This window comes from Salmo trutta, chromosome 28 (assembly GCF_901001165.1).
Source record: "Salmo trutta chromosome 28, fSalTru1.1, whole genome shotgun sequence".
Lineage (NCBI taxonomy): Eukaryota > Metazoa > Chordata > Actinopteri > Salmoniformes > Salmonidae > Salmo > Salmo trutta.
This window is the reverse complement of record NC_042984.1, coordinates 2,213,096-2,240,638: the sequence shown is the minus strand read 5'-3', so window position 1 is coordinate 2,240,638 and position 27,543 is coordinate 2,213,096. Positions and strand designations below refer to the sequence as shown.

The window sequence follows — 27,543 nt, the reverse complement described above, 5'->3', positions numbered from 1 at the left end:
CAGCTCTGACATCAGAAACAGCTCTGACATCAGAAACAGCTCTGACATCAGAAACAGCTCTGACATCAGAAACAGCTCTAACATCAGAAACAGCTCTCTGACATCAGAAACAGCTCTGACATCAGAAACAGCTCTCTGACATCAGAAACAGCTCTGACATCAGAAACAGCTCTGACATCAGAAACAGCTCTGACATCAGAAACAGCTCTGACATCAGAAACAGCTCTGACATCAGAAACAGCTCTAACAGCTCTGACATCAGAAACAGCTCTGACATCAGAAACAGCTCTAACAGCTCTGACATCAGAAACAGCTCTAACAGCTCTGACATCAGAAACAGCTCTGACATCAGAAACAGCTCTGACATCAGAAACAGCTCTGACATCAGAAACAGCTCTGACATCAGAAACAGCTCTGACATCAGAAACAGCTCTAACAGCTCTGACATCAGAAACAGCTCTCTGACATCAGAAACAGCTCTGACATCAGAAACAGCTCTCTGACATCAGAAACAGCTCTGACATCAGAAACAGCTCTGACATCAGAAACAGCTCTGACATCAGAAACAGCTCTCTGACATCAGAAACAGCTCTGACATCAGAAACAGCTCTGACATCAGAAACAGCTCTGACGTAACGACTTCAGTTCAGGCTTTATATGGAAGTCAACCACCACTTTGGAAAATGTGTTATTACATAGTTATAGTAAAAGATGACATCGTGGCTTCATGTCAGCGTTATGTTACTCCGTAGGCATGTTATAAGCACCTTGTGTAGCTCTGAGAGCTGTTGGTGTCGTATGAGAGCCTCCTTGCTGGGGAACTGTCTCCTACACAGCAGACAGGCTAGCTTAGCCCAGTCTGTCATCCTCTCATCCTTCTCTCCTCCTTCCTCTCCCTCGCTGTCCGTCTCGCCGCTGTAGGCCGGAACCAAACCCTGCACCTGAGGGGGGGAGCGCTACGGAGAGAGAAAAAAACTGTAAAGTGAAAGAGAGATGGCCGAGAAAGAAAAAGAGGGGAGGTACAACAGGAGAAAGCAGTGTGTTCTACCTGTCCCAATGGGGTGGGTAGTAGAGCAGTGTGTTCTACCTGTCCCAATGGGGTGGGTAGTAGAGGAGCGTGTTCTACCTGTCCCAATGGGGTGGGAAGTAGAGCAGTGTGTTCTACCTGTCCCAATGGGGTGGGAAGTAGAGCAGCGTGTTCTACCTGTCCCAATGGGGTGGGAAGTAGAGCAGCGTGTTCTACCTGTCCCAATGGGGTGGGAAGTAGAGTAGCGTGTTCTACCTGTCCCAATGGGGTGGTGAAGTAGAGCAGCGTGTTCTACCTGTCCCAATGGGGTGGGTAGTAGAGCAGTGTGTTCTACCTGTCCCAATGGGGTGGGAAGTAGAGCAGTGTGTTCTACCTGTCCCAATGGGGTGGGAAGTAGAACGTTCTACCTGTCCCAATGGGGTGGGAAGTAGAGCAGCGTGTTCTACCTGTCCCAATGGGGTAGGAAGTAGAGCAGCGTGTTCTACCTGTCCCAATGGGGTGGGAAGTAGAGCAGCGTGTTCTACCTGTCCCAATGGGGTGGGAAGTAGAGCAGGTGTGACCAGGTACTAGGGATGGAGGTGTGACCAGGTACTAGGGATGGAGGTGTGACCAGGTACTAGGGATGGAGGTGTGACCAGGTACTAGGGATGGAGGTGTGACCAGGTACTAGGGATGGAGGTGTGACCAGGTACTAGGGATGGAGGTATGACCAGGTACTAGGGATGGAGTTGTGACCAGGTACTAGGGATGGAGGTGTGACCAGGTACTAGGTATGGAGGTGTGACCAGGTACTAGGGATGGAGGTATGACCAGGTACTAGGGATGGAGGTGTGACCAGGTACTAGGGATGGAGGTGTGACCAGGTACTAGGGATGGAGGTGTGACCAGGTACTAGGGATGGAGGTGTGACTAGGCATGGAGGTGGGACCAGGCACTAGAGATGGAGGTGTGACCAGGTACTAGAGATGGAGGTGTGACCAGGTACTAGGGATGGAGGTGTGACCAGGTACTAGGGATGGAGGTATGACCAGGTACTAGGGATGGAGGTGTGACCAGGTACTAGGGATGGAGGTGTGACCAGGTACTAGGGATGGAGGTATGACCAGGTACTAGGGATGGAGGTGGGACCAGGTACTAGGGATGGAGGTATGACCAGGTACTAGGGATGGAGGTGTGACCAGGTACTAGGGATGGAGGTGTGACCAGGTACTAGAGATGGAGGTGTGACCAGGTACTAGGGATGGAGGTGTGACCAGGTACTAGGGATGGAGGTGTGACCAGGTACTAGGGATGGAGGTGTGACCAGGTACTAGGGATGGAGGTGTGACCAGGTACTAGGGATGGAGGTATGACCAGGTACTAGGGATGGAGGTGGGACCAGGCACTAGGGATGGAGGTGTGACCAGGTACTAGGGATGGAGGTATGACCAGGTACTAGGGATGGAGGTATGACCAGGTACTAGGGATGGAGGTGGGACCAGGCACTAGTGATGGAGGTGTGACTAGCGCATTCAGAAAGTATTCAGACTCCTAAACATGTTACACATTTTGTTACGTTACAACCCTGTTCTAAAAATGATGAAATAAATATTTTTCCTCATCAATCTACACACATTACCCCTTAATGACAAAGCGAAAGCTGTTTTAATGGATCTGTAGTTTGTCCTTTTTTCACTGCACCCAACTGTGGAATAACTTGTTGATTTGGACTCATACAGTTATCTTTAAGTAATCTTTTGTGAAATTCTTTGAAAGCGGATGTTTTCTTGAGAATTGTCAAAACAGGAAAGGCTTTTTACCCTGAAGACGATTGGGGAAATATTTACATGTTGGAGTAACATCACGAATCTGAATGTCACTCACAGGACTGTACTTCCTCACTGATATCACAGATTCTGGGAAGGATTCTGGGAAGGCCCTCGTGTAAAAATGCCTCATCAAAATGTTAACATTTAATTATATTTATTATCGGCATAAAATATCGGCCTCCTTGACCCCGGACGATCGGTATCGGCGTTTAAAAATCATTCTCTAATCTAAACTTACATTTACATTTTAGTCATTTAGCAGACGCTCTTATCCAGAGCGACTTACAGTAGTGAATGCATACATTTCATACATTTGTATTTATTTTTTTCTTCGTACTGGTCCCCCGTGGGAATCGAACCCACAACCCTGGCGTTGCAAACACCATGCTCTACCAACTGAGCCACACGGGACCATGTGGTTGAATACTGACCGGGCAATACTGACCGGGCAAATTGTCGCTCTCTGCCCCCCATGGCAAAAATAAGTATAATTGCCGAAAAATTGCTTTAAAGGTCCAATGCATCTGTTTTTATCTCAATATGAAATCCTTTCTGGGTAACAATTAATTAATTAAAGATTATATTTCTCAAGCAAGAATTTAGCTAGGACTGTCTGGGAGTGGTCTGAGTTGGGAGGGAAAACTGAACACTAGTTGTTATTGGCAGAGAGGTTTGGAACTCTCTTTCTTATTCGTCAATTAACTAATTTACCGCATGGTGACGTCACCATGGAAGGACAAAACTCCACCCCACCAAAACAGGCTGAAATTTCAGGCGGTCTTTTCAAACAGCTCATATACTAAAAGGGTATTATCATCATTTTCACAGTACTATTCCAACCTCAAGCCTGGAAATATACTGCTCAAAAAAATAAAGGGAACACTTAAACAACACATCCTAGATCTGAATGAAAGAAATAATCTTATTAAATACTTTTTTCTTTACTTTTGAATGTGCTGACAACAAAATCACACAAAAATAATCAATGGAAATCCAATTTGTCTGGATTTGGAGTCACACTCAAAATTAAAGTGGAAAACCACACTACAGGCTGATCCAACTTGTATGTAATGTCCTTAAAACAAGTCAAAATGAGGCTCAGTAGTGTGTGTGGCCTCCACGTGCCTGTATGACCTCCCTACAATGCCTAGGCATGCTCCGGTTTGGAGCGAGCAGTCGCACTTTGCTTCGCTCCACAGGTAATATTACACTTCATTACATTACAACGGTTTGATTTGTTTGATCTGAGCAATTTTTCTTAGCTAGCTACATAGCCGTCTTTGTATCAAAGATAATTGTGTAGTTTAGAGTAATTAGAGTATTATCGAGGTTAGCTATTTTCGTCCTAACGTAGTCAACACTGCTAGCTAGCTAGTCAACACTGCTAGCTAGCCAACTAGCTAACTTCTACCGACTAGCAGCACTGTAGAAACTATTACATTACAACAGAACGACTTGATTAGTTTAGTGTTAGTGTTAGTGTTAGTTAGCTAGCTACATAGTTGTCTTTGCTGTCTTTGTATCTAAGATAATTGTGTAGTTTAGAGTAATTATCGAGGTTAGCTAGCCAGCCGCTAGCCAGCCGTTGTCCAGACTCCAGACTTAGTCATCATCAAACCCACTGCTAGCTAGCCAACCGTTACCAACTAGCAGCGCTGTAGATACTAATACATTACAACGGAACGATTTGACTAGTGCAGTGTCAGCTAGCTAGCTACATAGTTGTCTTTGTCATAGCTTGATAATTGTGTAGTTTAGTAATTATCGAGGTTAGCTAGCCAGCTATTTCCGTCCCCCGCGATGCCATTTTTCCAAAAGTAGCCAACTATTACCGACGAGCAGCACTGTAGAAACTAAATACATTACAAAGGAACGTCTTGATTAGTGTTATGTTAGCTAGCTACAAAGTTGTTTTTGTATCATGACAAGGTGTAGTACTGAAACTATCGAGGTTACCTAGCCAGCTACACGTTCTAACAAAGTCAACAACGCAGCCACTGCTAGCTAGCCTACTCCACCAGCCAGCAGTACTGTATCATTTTCGTCATTTTAGTCAATAAGATTTTTGCAACGTAAGCTTAACTTTCTGAACATTCGAGACGTGTAGTCCACTTGTCATTCCAATCTCCTTTGCATTAGCGTAGCCTCTTCTGTAGCTTGTCAACTATGTGTCTGTCTATCCCTGTTCTCTCCCCTCTGCACAGGCCATACAAACGTTTCACACCGCGTGGCCGCTGCCACTCTAACCTGGTGGTCCCAGCGCGCACGACCCACGTGGAGTTCCAGGTCTCCGGCAGCCTCTGGAACTGCCGGTCTGCGGCCAACAAGGCTGAGTTCATCTCAGCCTATGCTACCCTCCAGTCCCTAGACTTCCTGGCGCTGACGGAAACATGGATTACCACAGATAACACTGCTACTCCTACTGCTCTCTCCTCGTCTGCCCACGTGTTCTCGCATACCCCTAGAGCATCGAGCCAGCGGGGTGGTGGCACTGGAATCCTCATCTCTCCCAAGTGGACATTCTCTCTTTCTCCCCTGACCCATCTGTCTATCTCCTCATTTGAATTCCATGCTGTCACAGTTACCAGCCCTTTCAAGCTTAACATCCTTATCATTTATCGCCCTCCAGGTTCCCTTGGAGAGTTCATCAATGAGCTTGACGCCTTGATAAGTTCCTTTCCTGAGGATGGCTCACCTGTCACAGTTCTGGGTGACTTTAACCTCCCCACGTCTACCTTTGACTCATTCCTCTCTGCCTCCTTCTTTCCACTCCTCTCCTCTTTTGACCTCACCCTCTCACCTTCCCCCCCTACTCACAAGGCAGGCAATACGCTTGACCTCATCTTTACTAGATGCTGTTCTTCCACTAATCTCATTGCAACTCCCCTCCAAGTCTCCGACCACTACCTTGTATCCTTTTCCCTCGCTCTCATCCAACACTTCTCACTCTGCCCCTACTCGGATGGTATTGCGCCGTCCCAACCTTCGCTCTCTCTCTCCCGCTACTCTCTCCTCTTCCATCCTATCATCTCTTCCCTCTGCTCAAACCTTCTCCAACCTATCTCCTGATTCTGCCTCCTCAACCCTCCTCTCCTCCCTTTCTGCATCCTTTGATTTTCTCTGTCCCCTATCCTCCAGGCCGGCTCGGTCCTCCCCTCCTGCTCCGTGGCTCGACGACTCAATGCGAGCTCACAGAACAGGGCTCCGGGCAGCCGAGCGGAAATGGAGGAAAACTCGCCTCCCTGCGGACCTGGCATCCTTTCACTCCCTCCTCTCTACATTCTCCTCTTCTGTCTCTGCTGCTAAAGCCACTTTCTACCACTCTAAATTCCAAGCATCTGCCTCTAACCCTAGGAAGCTCTTTGCTACCTTCTCCTCCCTCCTGAATCCTCCCCCCCCTCCTCCCTCTCTGCGGATGACGTCGTCAACCATTTTGAAAAGAAGGTTGACGATATCCGATCCTCGTTTGCTAAGTCAAACGACACCGCTGGTCCTGCTCACACTGCCCTACCCTGTGCTTTGACCTCTTTCTCCCCTCTCTCTCCAGATGAAATCTCGCGTCTTGTGACAGCCGGCCGCCCAACAACCTGCCCACTTGACCCTATCCCCTCCTCTCTTCTCCAGACCATTTCCGGAGACCTTCTCCCCTACCTCACCTCGCTCATCAACTCATCCTTGACCGCTGGCTACGTCCCTTCCGTCTTCAAGAGAGCGAGAGTTGCACCCCTTCTGAAAAAACCTACACTCGATCCCTCCGATGTCAACAACTACAGACCAGTATCCCTTCTTTCTTTTCTCTCCAAAACTCTTGAACGTGCCGTCCTTGGCCAGCTCTCCTGCTATCTCTCTCAGAATGACCTTCTTGATCCTAATCAGTCAGGTTTCAAGACTGGGCATTCAACTGAGACTGCTCTTCTCTGTGTCACGGAGGCTCTCCGCACTGCTAAAGCTAACTCTTCTCCTTTCCCCCTTCTGATAACCAGGCGGCGAATCGCATCTCTGCATGTCTGGCAGACATATCAGTGTGGATGACGGATCACCACCTCAAGCTGAACCTCGGCAAGACGGAGCTGCTCTTCCTCCCGGGGAAGGACTGCCCGTTCCATGATCTCGCCATCACGGTTGACAACTCCCTTGTGTCCTCCTCCCAGAGTGCTAAGAACCTTGGCGTGACCCTGGACAACACCCTGTCGTTCTCCACTAACATCAAGGCGGTGACCCGATCCTGTAGGTTCATGCTCTACAACATTCGCCATCTCCCGTCTGGATTACTGCAACTCGCTGTTGGCTGGGCTCCCTGCCTGTGCCATTAAACCCCTACAACTCATCCAGAACGCCGCAGCCCGTCTGGTGTTCAACCTTCCCAAGTTCTCTCACGTCACCCCGCTCCTCCGCTCTCTCCACTGGCTTCCAGTTGAAGCTCGCATCCGCTACAAGACCATGGTGCTTGCCTACGGAGCTGTGAGGGGAACGGCACCTCCGTACCTTCAGGCTCTGATCAGGCCCTACACCCAAACAAGGGCACTGCGTTCATCCACCTCTGGCCTGCTCGCCTCCCTACCTCTGAGGAAGCACAGTTCCCACTCAGCCCAGTCAAAACTGTTCGCTGCTCTGGCACCCCAATGGTGGAACAAGCTCCCTCACGACGCCAGGACAGCGGAGTCAATCACCACCTTCCGGAGACACCTGAAACCCCACCTCTTTAAGGAATACCTGGGATAGGATAAAGTAATCCTTCTAAACCCCCCCCCTTAAAAGATTTAGATGCACTATTGTAAAGTGGTTGTTCCACTGGATATCATAAGGTGAATGCACCAATTTGTAAGTCGCTCTGGATAAGAGCGTCTGCTAAATGACTTAAATGTAAATGTAAATGTGGCGGATGGTCTCCTGAGGGATCTCCTCCCAGACCTGGACTAAAGCATCCGCCAACTCCTGGACAGTCTGTGGTGCAACGTGGTGTTGGTGGATGGAGTGAGACATGATGTCCCAGATGTGCTCAATTGGATTCAGGTCTGGGGAACGGGCGGGCCAGTCCATAGCATCAATGCCTTCCTCTTGCAGGAACTGCTGACACACTCCAGCCACATGAGGTCTAGCATTGTCTTGCATTAGGAAGAACCCAGGGCCAACCGCACCAGCATATGGTCTCACAAGGGGTCTGAGGATCTCATCTCGGTACCTAATGGCAGTCAGGCTACCTCTGGCGAGCACATGGAGGGCTGTGCGGCCCCCCAAAGAAATGCCACCCCACACCATGACTGACCCACCGCCAAACCGGTCATGCTGGAGGATGTTGCAGGCAGCCTGAACGTTCTCCACGGCGTCTCCAGACTCTGTCACGTCTGTCACGTGCTCTGTGTCAACCTGCTTTCATCTGTGAAGAGCACAGGGCGCCAGTGGCAAATTTGCCAATCTTGGTGTTCTCTGGCAAATGCCAAACGTCCTGCACGGTGTTGGGCTGTAAGCACAACCCCCACCTGTGGACGTCGGGCCCTCATACCACCCTCATGGAGTCTGTTTCTGACCGTTTGAGCAGACACATGCACATTTGTGGCCTGCTGGAGGTCATTTTGCAGGGCTCTGGCAGTGCTTCTCCTGCTCCTCCTTGCACAAAGGCGGAGGTAGCGGTCCTGCTGCTGGGTTGTTGCCCTCCTACGGCCTCCTCCACGTCTCCTGATGTACTGGCCTGTCTCCTGGTAGCGCCTCCATGCTCTGGACACTACGCTGACAGACACAGAAAACCTTCTTGCCACAGCTCGCATTGATGTGCCATCCTGGATGAGCTGCACTACCTGTGCCACTTGTGTGGGTTGTAGACTCCGTCTCATGCTACCACTAGAGTGAGAGCACCGCCAGCATTCAAAAGTGACCAAAACATCAGCCAGGAAGCATAGGAACTGAGAAGTGGTCTTTGGTCACCACCTGCAGAACCACTCCTTTATTGGGGGTGTCTTGCTAATTGCCTATAATTTCCACCTGTTGTCTATTCCATTTGCACAACAGCATGTGAAATTTATTGTCAATCAGTGTTGCTTCCTAAGTGGACAGTTTGATTTCACAGTGTGATTGACTTGGAGTTACATTGTGTTGTTAAGTGTTCCCTTTATTTTTGTGTGTGCACAAGAAAATCAAATCTTTGATTGCACTGGGCATTTGTGATTGCAACATGGTCTCTAAGCCCCATGGCAAAATGTGTAGAATTATAGGAAATTAACTTTAAAACTAAACATTTTCTCTCCACCGTCAAGACGGTGACCAATAAAATGTTTTCCCGCGAGGTGGGGGGCCCTACCCAACCAAATCTCGATTAGGGCCCCCAAATACCTAGAGCCGGGCCTGGCGAGAGAGAGAGAGAGTACAGAGAAAGGAAGAGGGAGAAGGGCAACCATTGGAATAGAAAGAGCAGGAAACAGAGAAACAGAGAAAGGAAGAGGGAGAAGGGGGGTGTACCTCTCTGTCTGTGTGTCTGAGCTGGTCCAGGATGATCTGAGGTCTTTCAGACAACGCCCCCTACAGGTCAAACGGGAGAAGGGTCAGAGCTGTGTGTGTGTGTGTCTGTGTGTTATGTGTGTGTCTGAGTGTGTGTCTGTGTGAGTGATACCTTCTTCTCCAGGACAGCATAACCGGCGTCTGCGCTGGCGGACTCTCGGCGGTCGTCAAGGCGACCGTGTCCAGGCACCCGGGCGTAACCAGGGGGAGGAGCCATAGAGGTCACAGGGGTCACGGAGGAGGAGGAAGAGGAGGAAGAGGAGAGAGAGCGAACGTTCTCCTTCTGTCTGTTCTGACTCTTAGCCCAACGCTCCATGTCCTTTGCTATCTGAGAACACACATTAGCACACCTATGTAGCTTAGTGTGTGTGTGTCTGTTGTGTGTATGTGTGTGTGTGTGTGTGTGGTGTATGTGTGTGTGTGTTGTGTATGTGTGTGTGTTGTGTATGTGTGTGTGTGTGTGTGTGTGTGTGTGTGTGTGTGTGTGTGTGTGTGTGTGTGTGTGGTGTATGTGTGTGTGTGTTGTGTATGTGTGTGTGTGTGTGTTGTGTATGTGTGTGTTGTGTGTGTGTGTGTGTGTGTGTGTGTGTGGTGTGTGTGTGTGTGTGTGGTGTGTGTGTGTGGTGTGTGTGTGTGTGTGTATGTGTGTGTGTGTGTGTGTGTGTGTGTGTGTATGTGTGTGTGTGCTGTATGCGTGTATGTGTTGTGTATGTGTGTGTGTGTGTGTGTGTGTGTGTGTGGTGTGTGTGTGTGTGTATGTGTGTGTGTGTGTGTGTGTGTGTATGTGTGTGTGTGTGTGTGTGTGTGGTGTATGTGTGTGTGTGGTGTGTGTTGTGTATGTGTGTGTGTGTGTGTGGTGTGTGTATGTATGTATGTATGTATGTGTGTGTGTGTGTGTGTGTGTGTGTGTGTGTGTGTGTGTGTGTGTGTGTGTGTGTGTGTTACCTGTTGGGCGGTCTTGTTTTTGGGCTTGTCCTTTTTCTCCTTGCCTCCAGGAGCAGCAGAGGGGGGATCAGGGGGGGTGGACTTATCACCGGGGGCAACGGCAGCCTCAGCTGTTGATTGGGCGGGAGCTGGAACGTATGTTTGCTTCTCTCCGTCCCAGTACATATACTGCTGAGTGACCCCGTTATAGTAGTACTAGAGGAGAGGAGAAGAGAGAGGGTCGTAGTAGAGTCCAGTTAGAGGGTCGTAGTAGAGTCCAGTTAGAGGGTCGTAGTAGAGTCCAGTTAGAGGGTCGTAGTAGAGTCCAGTTAGAGGGTCGTAGTAGAGTCCAGTTAGAGGGTCGTAGTAGAGTCCAGATAGAGGGTCGTAGTAGAGTCCAGATAGAGGGTCGTAGTAGAGTCCAGTTAGAGGGTCGTAGTAGAGTCCAGTTAGAGGGTCGTAGTAGAGTCCAGTTAGAGGGTCGTAATAGAGTCCAGTTAGAGGGTCGTAGTAGAGTCCAGTTAGAGGGTCGTAGTAGAGGCCAGTTAGAGGGTCGTAGTAGAGTCCAGTTAGAGGGTCGTAGTAGAGGCCAGTTAGAGGGTCGTAGTAGAGTCCAGTTAGAGGGTCGTAGTAGAGTCCAGTTAGAGGGTCGTAATAGAGTCCAGTTAGAGGGTCGTAGTAGAGTCCAGTTAGAGGGTCGTAGTAGAGTCCAGTTAGAGGGTCGTAGTAGAGTCCAGTTAGAGGGTCGTAGTAGAGGCCAGTTAGAGGGTCGTAGTAGAGGCCAGTTAGAGGGTCGTAGTAGAGGCCAGTTAGAGGGTCGTAATAGAGTCCAGTTAGAGGGTCTGAGTAGAGTCCAGTTAGAGGGTCGTAGTAGAGTCCGGTTAGAGGGTCGTAGTAGAGTCCAGTTAGAGGGTCGTAGTAGTAGAGTCCAGTTAGAGGGTCTGAGTAGAGTCCAGTTAGAGGGTCGTAGTAGAGTCCAGTTAGAGGGTCGTAGTAGAGTCCAGTTAGAGGGTCGTAGTAGAGGCCAGTTAGAGGGTCGTAGTAGAGGCCAGTTAGAGGGTCGTAGTAGAGGCCAGTTAGAGGGTCGTAGTAGAGTCCAGTTAGAGGGTCGTAGTAGAGTCCAGTTAGAGGGTCGTAATAGAGTCCGGTTAGAGGGTCGTAGTAGAGGCCAGTTAGAGGGTCATAGTAGAGGCCAGTGAGAGGGTCGTAGTAGAGTCCAGTTAGAGGGTCGTAGTAGAGTCCAGTTAGAGGGTCGTAGTAGAATCCAGTTAGAGGGTCGTGGAAGAGGCCAGTTAGAGGGTCGTAGTAGAGTCCAGTTAGAGGGTCGTAGTAGAGTCCAGTTAGAGGGTCGTAGTAGAGTCCAGTTAGAGGGTCGTAGTGGAGTTCAGTTAGAGGGTCGTAGTAGAGTCCAGTTAGAGGGTCGTAGTAGAGTCCAGTTAGAGGGTCGTAGTAGAGTCCAGTTAGAGGGTCGTAGTAGTAGAGTAAAGTTAGAGGGTCGTAGTAGAGTCCAGTTAGAGGGTCGTAGTAGAGGCCAGTTAGAGAGTCGTAGTAGAGTGTGTGTTAGCTGTGAGTTGGGGTCGTAGTAGAGTCCAGTTAGAGGGTCGTAGTAGAGTCCAGTTAGAGGGTCGTAATAGAGTCCAGTTAGAGGGTCGTAGTAGAGTCCAGTTAGAGGGTCGAAGTAGTAGAGTCCAGATAGAGGGTCGTGTAGAGTCCAGTTAGAGGGTCGTAGTAGAGTGTGTGTTAGCTGTGAGTTAGGGTCGTAGTAGAGTCCAGTTAGAGGGTCGTAGTAGAGTCCAGTTAGAGGGTCGTAGTAGAGTATGTGCTACCTGTGAGTTAGGGTCGTAGTAGAGTCCAGTTAGAGGGTCGTAGTAGAGTCCAGTTAGAGGGTCTTAGTAGAGTCCAGTTAGAGGGTCGTAGTAGAGTCCTGTTAGAGGGTCGTAGTAGAGTCCAGTTAGAGGGTCGTAGTAGAGTCCAGTTAGAGGGTCGTAGTAGAGTATGTGCTACCTGTCAGTTAGAGGGTCGTAGTAGAGTCCAGTTAGAGGGTCGTAGTAGAGTCCAGTTAGGGGGTCGTAGTAGAGTAAAGTTAGAGGGTCGTAGTAGAGTCCAGTTAGAGGGTCGTAATAGAGTCGTAGTAGAGTTCAGTTAGAGGGTCGTAGTAGAGTCCAGTTAGAGAGTCGTAGTGGAGTTCAGTTAGAGGGTCGTAGTAGAGTCCAGTTAGAGGGTCGTAGTAGAGTCCAGTTAAAGGGTCGTAGTAGAGGCCAGTTAGAGAGTCGTAGTAGAGTGTGTGTTAGCTGTGAGTTGGGGTCGTAGTAGAGTCCAGTTAGAGGGTCGTAGTAGAGTCCAGTTAGAGGGTCGTAATAGAGTCCAGTTAGAGGGTCGTAGTAGAGTCCAGTTAGAGGGTCGTAGTAGAGTCCAGTTAGAGGGTCGTAGTAGAGTCCAGTTAGAGGGTCGTAGTAGAGTCCAGTTAGAGGGTCGAAGTAGAGTCCAGTTAGAGGGTTGTAGTAGAGTCCAGTTAGAGGGTCGTAGTAGAGTCCAGTTAGAGGGTCGTAGTAGAGTGTGTGTTAGCTTTGAGTTAGGGTCGTAGTAGAGTCCAGTTAGAGGGTCGTAGTAGAGTCCAGTTAGAGGGTCGTAATAGAGTCCAGTTAGAGGGTCATGTAGAGTCCAGTTAGAGGGTCGTAGTAGAGTCCAGTTAGAGGGTCGTAGTAGAGTCCAGTTAGAGGGTCGTAGTAGTAGAGTCCAGATAGAGGGTCGTGTAGAGTCCAGTTAGAGGGTCGTAGTAGAGTGTGTGTTAGCTGTGAGTTAGGGTCGAAGTAGAAGCCAGTTAGAGGGTCGTAGTAGAGTGTGTGTTAGCTGTGAGTTAGGGTCGTAGTAGAGGCCAGTTAGAGGGTCGTAGCAGAGTCCAGTTAGAGGGTCGTAGTAGAGTCCAGTTAGAGGGTCGTAGTAGTAGAGTCCAGATAGAGGGTCGTAGTAGAGTATGTGCTACCTGTGAGTTAGGGTCGTAGTAGAGTCCAGTTAGAGGGTCGTAGTAGAGTGTGTGTTAGCTGTGAGTTAGGGTCGTAGTAGAGTCCAGATAGAGGGTCGTAGTACAGTCCAGTTAGAGGGTCGTAGTAGAGTCCAGATAGAGGGTCGTAGTAGAGTATGTGCTACCTGTGAGTTAGGGTCGTAGTAGAGTCCAGATAGAGGGTCGTAGTAGAGTCCAGTTAGAGGGTCGTAGTAGAGTATGTGCTACCTGTGAGTTAGGGTCGTAGTAGAGTCCAGTTAGAGGGTCGTAGTAGAGTCCAGTTAGAGGGTCGTAGTAGAGTATGTGCTACCTGTGAGTTAGGGTCGTAGTAGAGTCCAGTTAGAGGGTCGTAGTAGAGTATGTGCTACCTGTGAGTTAGGGTCGTAGTAGAGTCCAGTTAGAGGGTCGTAGTAGAGTATGTGCTACCTGTGAGTTAGGGTCGTAGTAGAGTCCAGTTAGAGGGTCGTAGTAGTAGCCAGAACTCTCCTCATACTGGTAGGTGGACACGTCCGGGACAGCTACACACAAATCAGAACGGATTTATTTAAATCAGTCTTTATTATCATGGCAATTCTGAATTTATTCAGTTTTATCTGTGAGCAAGAATCAATAAACTCAAAACACTCTCTAACACATATCTGGTCCACCTCCACACAGAGAGACATTCCTATACACACATTCTCTAGTACACACACACACACACACACACACACACACACACACACACACACACACACACACACAGTCTTACGGTATTGTTGGTACTGGTGCGCGGTGCCGGGAGTGGCAGGGTGGGTGGGAGTGGCAGGTTGAGGCTTACCCACTATCTCTACATGCTGAGAGGGAGAGGGAGGGAGAGAGAGAAAGAGGGGGAGAGAGAGAGAGGGAGGGGGAGAGAGAGGGAGAGCGAGGGAGGGGGATAGAGAGCGAGGGAGGGGGAGAGAGAGGGAGAGAGAGAGGGAGGGGGAGAGAGAGAGAGGGGAAGAGAGAGGGAGAGAGGGGGAGAGGGAGAGAGGAGGGAGGGGAGAGAGAGGGAGGAGAGAGAGAGGGAGAGGGAGAGAGAGAGAGGGAGAGAGAGAAAGGGAGGGGGGAGAGGGAGAGAGATAGGGGGAGAGAGAGAGGGAGGGGGGAGAGAGAGAGGGAGGGGGAGAGAGAGAGAGAGAGAGAGAGTGAGAGAGAGAGTGAGTGAGAGGGAGGGGAGAGAGAGAGGGAGAGAGAGAGGGAGGTGGAGAGAGGGGGAGAGAGAGAGGGAGGGGGGAGAGAGAGAGGGAGGGGGAGAGAGAGAGGGGAGGGGAAAGAGAGAGGGAGAGAGGGGGAGGGGGAGAGAGAGGGAGAGAGAGGGAGAGAGAGGAGGGAGAGAGAGGGAGAGAGAGAGGGAGGGAGAGAGAGAAAGGGAGGGGGAGAGGGAGAGAGAGAGGGAGAGAGAGGGAGGGAGAGAGAGGGAGGGGGAGAGAGATGGGGGAGAGAGAGAGAGAGAGAGAGAGGGGGAGAGAGAGAGGGAGGGGGAGAGAGAGAGAGAGAGAGGGGGAGAGAGAGAGAGAGAGAGTGAGAGGGAGAGAGAGGGAGAGGGGAGGGAGAGAGAGGGAGAGAGAGAGGGAGGTGGAGAGAGGGGGAGAGAGAGAGAGAGGGGGAGGAGAGAGAGAGAGAGAGGAGGGAGGGGGAGAGAGAGAGGGAGGGGGAGAGAGAGAGGAAAAAATAGAGAATATTTCAGAGATGATGAGATGTCCAGTTTACAGGAGAGATGAGAGACATTGGTGTAGAATACACTGTACCTGATTGGCCTGTGTGGTTGTGGTAGTGATGAGTGGGGCGTGTGATTGGCCGAGAGAGAGCTGCACGCCATCCACTCCAGAAACTACAGCCTCAGAGCAGATCGCTGCTGCACACACACACACACACACACACACACACACACACACACACACACACACACACACACACACACACAGCATTGAGCTATAGTTGCAAGGTGATTGTATACCTAAAGCTTCATCAAACTCTCTCACACACCCCCCTCCCCCACTCTCCCCCTCCCTAACTCCTCTCCACCCTCCCCCTCCCTAACTCCTCTCCACCCTCCCCCACCCTCCTCCACTCTCCCCCTCCCTAACTCCTCTCCACCCTCCCCCACCCTCCTCCACTCTCCCCCTCCCTAACTCCTCTCCACCCTCCCCCACCCTCCTCCACTCTCCCCCTATCTCCCTCCCTATCTCCCTCCAACCTCTACTCTCTCCCCCTCCCACCTTTCCCATGTTCTGTTTTAATCTCCTCAGCCTCTCATTTCCTCTCACCAGGTGCTGTTCCTGTGTACGCCCCCATCAGGCCTGCTCCTGGGCTGGGTAGGGGTGTACCCATTCCCCCTGCCTGGGCCTTGTAGGCCGGGCCCTCTGTCACCACTGTGTAGCTTTGGTTCTCCTGGCCTCCATAGACTCCCAGTGTTACTGCTGCCCCCTGGTGGTACAATCCTACATCCACACCCTGCTGGGAGGCAGAGGACAGAGACTGGGCCGTCTGGGGGGGAGAGAGGGGGAGGGAGAGAGAGACAGAGAGAGAGAGAGGGGGGGGAGGGAGAGAGAGACAGAGAGAGAGAGGGGGAGGGAGAGAGAGAGAGAGAGGGAGGACAACAGTAAAATAATAGTTAAATAAAACGTAAATCGTTGATACAGTAAATAATTGTTCGATATGGCTGTTACAGTAAGGATACAGAATGGAGGTCACAGTTACAGTAAGGATACAGAGTGGAGGTCACAGTTACAGTAAGGATACAGAATGGAGGTCACAGTCACAGTAAGGATACAGAGTGGAGGTCACAGTTACAGTAAGGATACAGAGTGGAGGTCACAGTTACAGTAAGGATACAGAATGGAGGTCACAGTCACAGTAAGGATACAGAGTGGAGGTCACAGTCACAGTAAGGATACAGAGTGGAGGTCACAGTTACAGTAAGGATACAGAATGGAGGTCACAGTCACAGTAAGGATACAGAATGGAGGTCACAGTCACAGTAAGGATACAGAGTGGAGATCACAGTTACAGTAAGGATACAGAATTGCGGTCACAGAGTGGAGGTCACAGTTACAGTAAGGATACAGAGTGGAGGTCACAGTTACAGTAAGGATACAGAATGGAGGTCACAGAGTGGAGCACACAGTTACAGTAAGGATACAGAATGGAGGTCACAGTTACAGTAAGGATACAGAATGGAGGATACAGAGTGGAGGTCACAGTTACAGTAAGGATACAGAATGGAGGTCACAGTTACAGTAAGGATACAGAGTGGAGGTCACAGTTACAGTAAGGATACAGAATGGAGATCACAGTCACAGTAAGGATACAGAGTGGAGGTCACAGTTACAGTAAGGATACAGAGTGGAGGTCACAGTTACAGTAAGGATTCAGAGTGGAGGTCACAGTTACAGTAAGGATACAGAGTGGAGGTCACAGTTACAGTAAGGATACAGAATGGAGGTCACAGTTACAGTAAGGATACAGAGTGGAGGTCACAGTTACAGTAAGGATACAGAATGGAGGTCACAGAGTGGAGCACACAGTTACAGTAAGGATACAGAATGGAGGTCACAGAGTGGAGGTCACAGTTACAGTAAGGATACAGAATGGAGGTCACAGAGTGGAGCACACAGTTACAGTACAGATGCTATATATTATTAGAATGGTTACCTGGGTAACGGCCCACTGTGCTGCAGCGATGGCTGTACTGGCGACTGTAGCAGCACTCACTCTACTACCATCTGTCAGAAACACATCACTGGGGAGAGAGAGGGGAGGGGGAGAGAGAGAGGGGGAGAGGGAGGGAGGGGAGAGAGAGGGAGGGGAGAGAGAGAGAGAGGGAGAGGGAGAGAGAGGGGAGAGAGAGAGGGGGGAGAGGGAGAGAGAGGGGAGAGAGAGGGAGGGAGGGGGAGAGGTGGAGAGAGAGGGGAAGAGAGAGAGAAATGGGGGAGTGAGGGGAGGGGGAGAGAGAGGGGGAGAGGGAGGGAGGGGAGAGAGAGGGAGGGGAGAGAGAGGGAGGGAGGGAGGGGGAGAGGTGGAGAGAGAGGGGAAGAGAGAGAGAGAGGGGAGAGAGAGAGGGAGGGGAGAGAGAGGGGGAGGGGAGAGCGAGGGAGGGGAGAGAGAGGGAGGGGGAGAGGTGGAGAGAGAGGGAAAGAGAGAGAGAGAGAGAGAGAGGGAGGGGGAGAGAGAAAAAAAATCATTAAAAAAAATCAAGCCCAAAACCTATTTCAACTGTAACAGTATGGGCCATAGATTAAAGTCCTGGACTAAAAGACAATGGAGAGTCTAGCCTTATCTGTTTCTGGGAAACCATAGATCACAAGGGCAGTCATGTCTCTTTCTGTGTGTATGTGTGCGTGCGTGCGTGCGTGCGTGCGTGCGTGTGTGTGTGTGTGTGTGTGTGTTTGTGTATATATGTGTGTGTGTGTGTGTGTGTGTACACAGTGACTTCAAAAAGTATTCACACCCCTTGACTTTGTCCACATTTTGTTGTATTACAGCCTGAATTAAACAATGTATTAATTTGAGATGCTTTGTAACTGGCCTTCACCAGTGGCGGTTGGTGCTGTTTAAGATAAGGGAGGATGGTACATATTTTAATGAGAATGGCCTTATTTCTATTACAACATATTGGATGACTGTCCATCATATTCCATTCACCCAGTTCAATGTAACATGGATAGGTTTAATTCTAATTTTCCCTCATACCCATTATGAGGTTGTTACAACCTAGCCTATGAATGACAGTTTATAATGTAGGTGTAACGGTCGTCGTAAGGAGGGGGACCAAAATGCGGCGGATATATTGATCATCTTCTTATTTATTGAAGGAAAAAACACTTAAAAACAAAACAAACGACGAAAACAGTCCCGTAAGGTGCACAGACTAAACAGGAAACAACCACCCACAAACACAAGAGAAAACAAACCCCAACTAAATATGGCCTCCAATTAGAGGCAACGATAACCAGCTGTCTCTAATTGGAGATCCAAAAAACCCCCCCAAAAAACATAGAAATAGAAAAACTAGATAAACACATAGAAATAGAAACTGTAGAACATAAACCAAAAAACCCGAATCACATAAAACAAACACCCCCTGCCACTCCCTGACCAAACTACAATAACAAATAACCCCTTTTACTGGTCAGGACGTGACAGTAGGTGAGAGACAAGCTGGAGTAATCAAGGTGACAGACAGTGACACATTCAATACCGCCTTGCAAACTCTGGCCTGCATCTAGCTGATCTAGGGTGTAATCATTAGTCCAACAGTTGCAAACGAGAGTTTCTATTGGACAAATTCAGGTATGTTTATCCCTGTTTCGTGCTGTTTGCTTCCGTTTAATATGTGTTTTTCCAACAGAATCGGCGGAATGAATTACACCCCTTGATTACACGCGAACACAGAACGAGCAGCCACGTACAAACAGCATGATCACTTTGCTCGTTGTATATATAAATTCCTTCTCGCATCTACGCTCTCTCTTTCCGCTCATCTTTTCCCTTCTCTTGTGGACTTCACAAAACAACAGCTGCCTTTGACCAGGGGAAAAAAAAACCTTTGCAAGCCAAACTTCTACATTTAAGTCATTTAGCAGACGCTCTTATCCAGAGCAACTTACAGTAGTGAATGCATACATTTCATACATTTTTCTCCGTACTGGTCCCCCCGTGGGAATCGAACCAACAACCCTGGCGTTGCAAACACCATGCTCTACCAACTGAGCCACACGGGACCACTTTTATACCCGCTAACCAGTACACACAGCCTACATCATTGTCACCATATTAACGTCATAGTCAACGTACATTATGTGGACACCTGTTTGTCGAACATCTCATTCCAAAATCATGGGATTTAATATGGAGTTGGTCCCCCCCTTTGCTGCTATAACAGCCTCCACTCTTCTGGGAAGTCATTAATATGGAGTTGGTCCCCCCCTTTGCTGCTATAACAGCCTCCACTCTTCTGGGAAGTCATTAATATGGAGTTGGTCCCCCCTTTGCTGCTATAACAGCCTCCACTCTTCTGGGAAGTCATTAATATGGAGTTGGTCCCCCCCTTTGCTGCTATAACAGCCTCCACTCTTCTGGGAAGTCATTAATATGGAGTTGGTCCCCCCCTTTGCTGCTATAACAGCCTCCACTCTTCTGGGAAGTCATTAATATGGAGTTGGTCCCCCCCTTTGCTGCTATAACAGCCTCCACTCTTCTGGGAAGTCATTAATATGGAGTTGGTCCCCCCCTTTGCTGCTATAACAGCCTCCACTCTTCTGGGAAGTCATTAATATGGAGTTGGTCCCCCCCTTTGCTGCTATAACAGCCTCCACTCTTCTGGGAAGTCATTAATATGGAGTTGGTCCCCCTTTGCTGCTATAACAGCCTCCACTCTTCTGGGAAGGCATTAATATGGAGTTGGTCCCCCCCTTTGCTGCTATAACAGCCTCCACTCTTCAGGGAAGGCATTAATATGGAGTTGGTCCCCCCCTTTGCTCCTATAACAGCCTCCACTCTTCTGGGAAGGCTTTCCACTAGATGTTGGAATATTGCTGCAGGGATTTGCTTCCATTCAGCCACAAGAGCATTAGTGAGGTCGGGTACTGATGCTGGGTGATTAGGCCTGGCTCGCTGTCGGCGTTCCAATTCATCCCAAAGGTGTTCGATGGGTTGAGGTCAGGGCTCTGTGCAGGCCAGTCAAGTTCTTCCACACTAATCTTGACAAACCATTTTTGTATGGACCTCACTTTGTGCACGGTGGCATTGTCATGCTGAAACAGGAAAGGGCCTTCCTCAAACTGTTGCCACAGAGTTGGAAGCACAGAATCATCTAGAATGTCATTGTATGCTGTAGCGTTAAGATTTCCCTTCACTGGAACTAAGGGGCCCGAACCATGAAAAACAGCCCCAGACAATTATTCCTCCTCCACCAAACTTTACAGTTTGCACTATGCATTTGGGCAGGTAGCGTTAGCAGGGCCAGAAATTTGACAAACTGACTTGTTGGAAAAGTGGTATCCTATGACGGTGCCACGTTGAAAGTCACTGAGCTCTTCAGTACGGGCCATTCTAATGCCAATGTTTATCTATGGAGATTGCATGGCGGTGTCCTCGATTTTATACACTTGTCAGCAACGGGTGTGGCTGAAATATCTGAATCCACTAATATGTCTACATACTTTTGTACATATAGTGTAGCTACTAGAATTAACGTGTTAGTAAACCTGCTACAAATATGCAGTACAGTCAGCAAGCAGTTTAGCAGTTACAACGGCGGGCCCTGGTGGCAATAAATTAATAAAACCAAAAGCTGTCCTTGACTTGGAAGAGTGCCAGTGTTGGATAACCATAGCTGACATTTTTTGGTTTTCTTGCTGGGGAACATAGCAAAATGAGGGCTCGTCCGGGATCTTGTTCGCCATGAGTATGGTAGTCGTTCTAATCACCTACTCTGAAGCTCTGCTGTCCCAAGATATTTGACTGTTCAAAATACGCTTTTATGGTAGTTTCTGTCACTGACATCCACCCAACGAGGTTATACGATTGGTCGAATCTTTTTGAAAGTTGTATAAACACACAGGCTAATAAAATAAAGCCATGGGACTTTAAGTTGGGAACATTTGTGGATCACTCCTAAATGGGAGATGCTAGATAAATGTATAAAAGAGAATCTAGGATGCAGAGTTAGTCTATACTGTAGAGTTAGTCTATACTGCTATACTGTAGAGTTAGTCTATACTGCTATACTGTAGAGTTAGTCTATACTGTAGAGTTAGTCTATACTGCTATACTGTAGAGTTAGTCTATACTGTAGAGTTAGTCTATACTGCTATACTGCAGAGTTAGTCTATACTGTAGAGTTGGTCTATACTGTAGAGTTAGTCTATACTGCTATACTGCAGAGTTAGTCTATACTGTAGAGTTAGTCTATACTGCTATACTGCAGAGTTAGTCTATACTGTAGAGTTGGTCTATACTGTAGAGTTAGTCTATACTGCTATACTGCAGAGTTAGTCTATACTGTAGAGTTAGTCTATACTGCTATACTGTAGAGTTAGTCTATACTGTAGAGTTAGTCTATACTGCTATACTGTAGAGTTAGTCTATACTGTAGAGTTAGTCTATACTGCAGAGTTAGTCTATATTGTAGAGTTAGTCTATACTGCTATACTGTAGAGTTAGTCTATACTGCTATACTGTAGAGTTAGTCTATACTGCAGAGTTAGTCTATACTGCAGAGTTAGTCTATACTGTAGAGTTAGTCTATACTGTAGAGTTAGTCTATACTGCAGAGTTAGTCTATACTGCTATACTGTAGAGTTAGTCTATACTGTAGAGTTAGTCTATACTGCAGAGTTAGTCTATACTGCTATACTGTAGAGTTAGTCTATACTGTAGAGTTAGTCTATACTGTAGAGTTAGTCTATACTGCAGAGTTAGTCTATACTGCAGAGTTAGTCTATACTGCTATACTGTAGAGTTAGTCTATACTGCTATACTGTAGAGTTAGTCTATACTGCTATACTGTAGAGTTAGTCTATACTGTAGAGTTAGTCTATACTGCAGAGTTAGTCTATACTGCTATACTGTAGAGTTAGTCTATGCTGTAGAGTTAGTCTATACTGTAGAGTTAGTCTATACTGCTATACTGCAGAGTTAGTCTATACTGTAGAGTTAGTCTATACTGCAGAGTTAGTCTATACTGCTATACTGTAGAGTTAGTCTATACTGCAGAGTTAGTCTATACTGCTATACTGTAGAGTTAGTCTATACTGCAGAGTTAGTCTATACTGCTATACTGTAGAGTTAGTCTATGCTGTAGAGTTAGTCTATACTGTAGAGTTAGTCTATACTGTCTATACTGCAGAGTTAAGTCTATACTGTAGAGTTAGTCTATACTGCAGAGTAGTCTATACTGCTATACTGCAGAGTTAGTCTATCTGTAGAGTTAGTCTATACTGCTATACTGTAGAGTTAGTCTATACTGTATGAGTTAGTCTATACTGCTATACTGTAGAGTTAGTCTATACTGCTATACTGTAGAGTTAGTCTATACTGCTATACTGCAGAGTTAGTCTATACTGTAGAGTTAGTCTATACTGCAGAGTTAGTCTATACTGCAGAGTTAGTCTATACTGCTATACTGTAGAGTTAGTCTATACTGTAGAGTTAGTCTATACTGCTATACTGTAGAGTTAGTCTATACTGTAGAGTTAGTCTATACTGCAGAGTTAGTCTATACTGCTATACTGTAGAGTTAGTCTATACTGCAGAGTTTAGTCTATACTGTAGAGTTAGTCTATACTGCTATACTGTAGAGTTAGTCTATACTGCAGAGTTAGTCTATACTGCTATACTGTAGAGTTAGTCTATACTGCAGAGTTAGTCTATACTGCTATACTGTAGAGTTAGTCTATACTGCAGAGTTAGTCTATACTGTAGAGTTAGTCTATACTGCTATACTGTAGAGTTAGTCTATACTGTAGAGTTAGTCTATACTGCTATACTGTAGAGTTAGTCTATACTGTAGAGTTAGTCTATACTGTAGAGTTAGTCTATACTGCAGAGTTAGTCTATACTGCTATACTGTAGAGTTAGTCTATACTGTAGAGTTGGTCTATACTGTAGAGTTAGTCTATACTGCTATACAGTAGAGTTAGTCTATACTGCTGAGTTAGTCTATACTGCAGAGTTAGTCTATACTGTAGAGTTAGTCTATACTGTAGAGTTAGTCTATACTGCAGAGTTAGTCTATACTGTAGAGTTAGTCTATACTGCAGAGTTAGTCTATACTGTAGAGTTAGTCTATACTGCTATACTGTAGAGTTAGTCTATACTGTAGAGTTAGTCTATACTGTAGAGTTAGTCTATACTGCTATACTGTAGAGTTAGTCTATACTGTAGAGTTAGTCTATACTGTAGAGTTAGTCTATACTGCAGAGTTAGTCTATTCTGTAGAGTTAGTCTATACTGCTATACTGTAGAGTTAGTCTATACTGCAGAGTTAGTCTATACTGTAGAGTTAGTCTATACTGCTATACTGTAGAGTTAGTCTATACTGTAGAGTTAGTCTATACTGTAGAGTTAGTCTATACTGCTATACTGTAGAGTTAGTCTATACTGTAGAGTTAGTCTATACTGCAGAGTTAGTCTATACTGCTATACTGTAGAGTTAGTCTATACTGATATACTGTATAGTTAGTCTATACTGCAGAGTTAGTCTATAATGCTATACTGAAGAGTTAGTCAATACTGCAGAGTTAGTCTATGCTGTAGAGTTAGTCTATACTGTAGAGTTAGTCTATGCTGTAGAGTTAGTCTATACTGTAGAGTTAGTCTATACTGCAGAGTTAGTCTATTCTGTAGAGTTAGTCTATACTGCTATACTGTAGAGTTAGTCTATACTGCAGAGTTAGTCTATACTGTAGAGTTAGTCTATACTGCTATACTGTAGAGTTAGTCTATACTGTAGAGTTAGTCTATACTGCTATACTGTAGAGTTAGTCTATACTGTAGAGTTAGTCTATACTGCAGAGTTAGTCTATACTGCTATACTGTAGAGTTAGTCTATACTGATATACTGTATAGTTAGTCTATACTGCAGAGTTAGTCTATAATGCTATACTGAAGAGTTAGTCAATACTGCAGAGTTAGTCTATGCTGTAGAGTTAGTCTATACTGTAGAGTTAGTCTATGCTGTAGAGTTAGTCTATACTGTAGAGTTAGTCTATACTGCAGAGTTAGTCTATACTGCTATACTGCAGAGTTAGTCTATACTGTTTTGATGGAGGAGGATGAAGAGTCCTACGGGTGGTAGAGAACACCCCATAGACGTGCAGAGTTAGGGTTAGAGTCCTACGGGTGGTAGAGAACACCTCATAGACATGCAGAGTTAGGGTTAGAGTCCTACGGGTGGTAGAGAACACCCCATAGACATGCAGAGTTAGGGTTAGGGTTAGAGTCCTACGGGTGGTAGAGAACACCCCATAGACATGCAGAGTTAGGGTTAGAGTCCTACGGGTGGTAGAGAACACCCCATAGACATGCAGAGTTAGGGTTAGAGTCCTACGGATGGTAGGGGACACCCCATAGACATGCAGAGTTAGGGTTAGAGTCCTACGGGTGGTAGAGAACACCCCATAGACATGCAGAGTTAGGGTTAGAGTCCTACGGGTGGTAGAGAACACCCCATAGACATGCAGAGTTAGGTTTAGGGTTAGAGTCCTACGGGTGGTAGAGAACACCCCATAGACATGCAGAGTTAGGGTTAGAGTCCTACGGGTGGTAGGGGACACCCCATAGACATGCAGAGTTAGGGTTAGAGTCCTACGGGTGGTAGAGAACACCCCATAGACATGCAGAGTTAGGGTTAGAGTCCTACGGGTGGTAGAGAACACCCCATAGACATGCAACTGAGAGAGGCAGAACTAAAGCCAACATAGGAACAACAGAAATTAGAGTTGGAGCACAGGGAAAGAGAAAGTGTAGCCAGGGAACAAGAACAGGAACGTGTGCCAATCGACTAAGAGAGATAGATCTGGAAACACTCTGAATCCAGTCAGGCCATCCGACCCTGACAGTTGGGACTGGGAGCACTCCAGTCCATTAAGTCTCTGGTTGGGACTGGGAGCACTCCAGTCCATTAAGTCTCTGGTGGGGACTGGTGTATCTCTTAAGTCTGGGCCATTAAGTCTCTGGTTGGGACTGGGAGCACTACAGTCCATTAAGTCTCTGGTTGGGACTGGGAGCACTCCAGTCCATTAAGTCTCTGGTTGGGACTGGTGTATCTCTTAAGTCTGGGCCATTAAGTCTCTGGTTGGGACTGGGAGCACTACAGTCCATTAAGTCTCTGGTTGGGACTGGGAGCACTCCAGTCCATTAAGTCTCTGGTTGGGACTGGGAGCACTCCAGTCCATTAAGTCTCTGGTTGGGACTGGGAGTACTACAGTCCATTAAGCCTCTGGTGGGGACTGGGAGCACTCCAGTCCATTAAGTCTCTGGTTGGGACTGGGAGCACTCCAGCCCATTAAGTCTCTGGTTGGGACTGGGAGCACTACAGTCCATTAAGTCTCTGGTTGGGACTGGGAGCACTCCAGCCCATTAAGTCTCTGGTTGGGACTGGGAGCACTACAGTCCATTAAGTCTCTGGTTGGGACTGGGGTATCTCCAGCCCATTAAGTCTCTGGTTGGGACTGGGGTATCTCCAGCCCATTAAGTCTCTGGTTGGGACTGGGGTATCTCCAGCCCATTAGGTCTCTGGTTGGGACTGGGAGTACTACAGCCCATTAAGTCTCTGGTTGGGACTGGGGTATCTCCAGCCCATTAAGTCTCTGGTTGGGACTGGGAGCACTCCAGTCCATTAAGTCTCTGGTTGGGACTGGGAGCACTACAGCCCATTAAGTCTCTGGTGGGGACTGGGAGTACTACAGCCCATTAAGTCTCTGGTTGGGACTGGGAGCACTCCAGCCCATTAAGTCTCTGGTTGGGACTGGGAGCACTACAGCCCATTAAGTCTCTGGTGGGGACTGGGAGTACTACAGCCCATTAAGTCTCTGGTTGGGACTGGGAGCACTCCAGCCCATAAAGTCTCTGGTTGGGACTGGGAGCACTACAGCCCATTAAGTCTCTGGTGGGGACTGGGAGTACTACAGCCCATTAAGTCTCTGGTTGGGACTGGGAGCACTACAGCCCATTAAGTCTCTGGTGGGGACTGGGAGTACTACAGCCCATTAAGTCTCTGGTGGGGACTGGGAGCACTACAGCCCATTAAGTCTCTGGTTGGGACTGGGAGCACTACAGCCCATAAAGTCTCTGGTGGGGACTGGGAGCACTCCAGCCCATAAAGTCTCTGGTTGGGACTGGGAGCACTCCAGCCCATTAAGTCTCTGGTTGGGACTGGGAGCACTCCAGCCCATTAAGTCTCTGGTTGGGACTGGGGTATCTCCAGCCCATTAAGTCTCTGGTTGGGACTGGGAGCACTCCAGTCCATTAAGTCTCTGGTTGGGACTGGGAGCACTACAGCCCATTAAGTCTCTGGTGGGGACTGGGAGTACTACAGCCCATTAAGTCTCTGGTTGGGACTGGGAGCACTCCAGCCCATTAAGTCTCTGGTTGGGACTGGGAGCACTCCAGCCCATTAAGTCTCTGGTTGGGACTGGGAGCACTACAGCCCATTAAGTCTCTGGTGGGGACTGGGAGCACTCCAGCCCATTAAGTCTCTGGTGGGGACTGGGAGTACTACAGCCCATTAAGTCTCTGGTTGGGACTGGGAGTACTACAGCCCATTAAGTCTCTGGTTGGGACTGGGAGTACTACAGCCCATTAAGTCTCTGGTTGGGACTGGGAGTACTACAGCCCATTAAGTCTCTGGTTGGGACTGGGAGTACTACAGCCCATTAAGTCTCTGGTTGGGACTGGGAGCACTCCAGCCCATTAAGTCTCTGGTTGGGACTGGGAGTACTACAGCCCATTAAGTCTCTGGTTGGGACTGGGAGCACTACAGCCCATTAAGTCTCTGGTTGGGACTGGGAGCACTACAGCCCATTAAGTCTCTGGTGGGGACTGGTGTATCTCCTAAACAAGATTTTGGTTCAGATGTGTATGAACCCTTTGTTTCAGATGGGTTTGTGTCTCCTCATTGTGGCGATGCTGTTATACAGCCAGTGAAGATACTGAGAGACACTGGGGCAGCCCAGTCCTTCATTCTGCAGGGTGTTTTGTTTTGCCTTTGTCTGACACTTCAGCAACTGGTTACAGTGTGTTAGTACAAGATGTGGAGATGGGTTTGCATGAAAATTATTTTGTATAAATGTGGAACTCGAGTCTGATTTTATTTCTGGTTCCGTCGTCGTTGGAGTGAGGCGATTTGGCTGGAGGGAAGGTCGTGCCAAATCCTGTCGTTTGTAAGGAACCTAGAGTAGAGGAAGCTGATGGGTTATCGGGAAAGTATTCAAGAGTGTTCCCAGTGTGTGCCGTTACAAACGCTATGTCTAAGAAAGTCGCCGGGAGCAAGTCTAGTGTTGAGGAGGATGTCAGCGATCCCACCATAGTCGATCGTTTCGAGACATTTATGTGTGATTCTGATTTCGCTAACCCTCCTGAGTTGACCTCTCCATTGAAAACCACAAAGGTGAGTTAGTTTGTAGGACCGCTGAAGGAAGAGAGGTTCCTACAATTGACACTCCGATACCTAGGAAGCAGCTGGTTGTGGAACAGAGTAAATATGTTAACCTCTCCACCTTTTTTTTTGCTGAGAAATGTCCAGAGGAGTTTGATGAAGTTTA

General features: G+C 47.9%; 1 protein-coding gene across 1 annotated transcript in view; it reads right to left on the bottom strand.

Moving 5' to 3' along the window:
- Positions 1-27,543, bottom strand: part of LOC115166448 (uncharacterized) — a 74,555-nt gene that overhangs the window by 7,199 nt on the left and 39,813 nt on the right. Inside the window, exons 8-16 of the mRNA XM_029720347.1 lie at positions 16,931-17,018; positions 15,544-15,763; positions 15,025-15,131; positions 14,004-14,088; positions 13,679-13,770; positions 10,273-10,467; positions 9,440-9,655; positions 9,289-9,348; positions 768-956 (exon numbers count right to left, since the gene is read on the bottom strand). Of these exons, the coding sequence (XP_029576207.1) occupies positions 768-956; positions 9,289-9,348; positions 9,440-9,655; positions 10,273-10,467; positions 13,679-13,770; positions 14,004-14,088; positions 15,025-15,131; positions 15,544-15,763; positions 16,931-17,018 (1,252 nt within the window). The remainder of the gene's footprint in view (positions 1-767; positions 957-9,288; positions 9,349-9,439; positions 9,656-10,272; positions 10,468-13,678; positions 13,771-14,003; positions 14,089-15,024; positions 15,132-15,543; positions 15,764-16,930; positions 17,019-27,543) is intronic.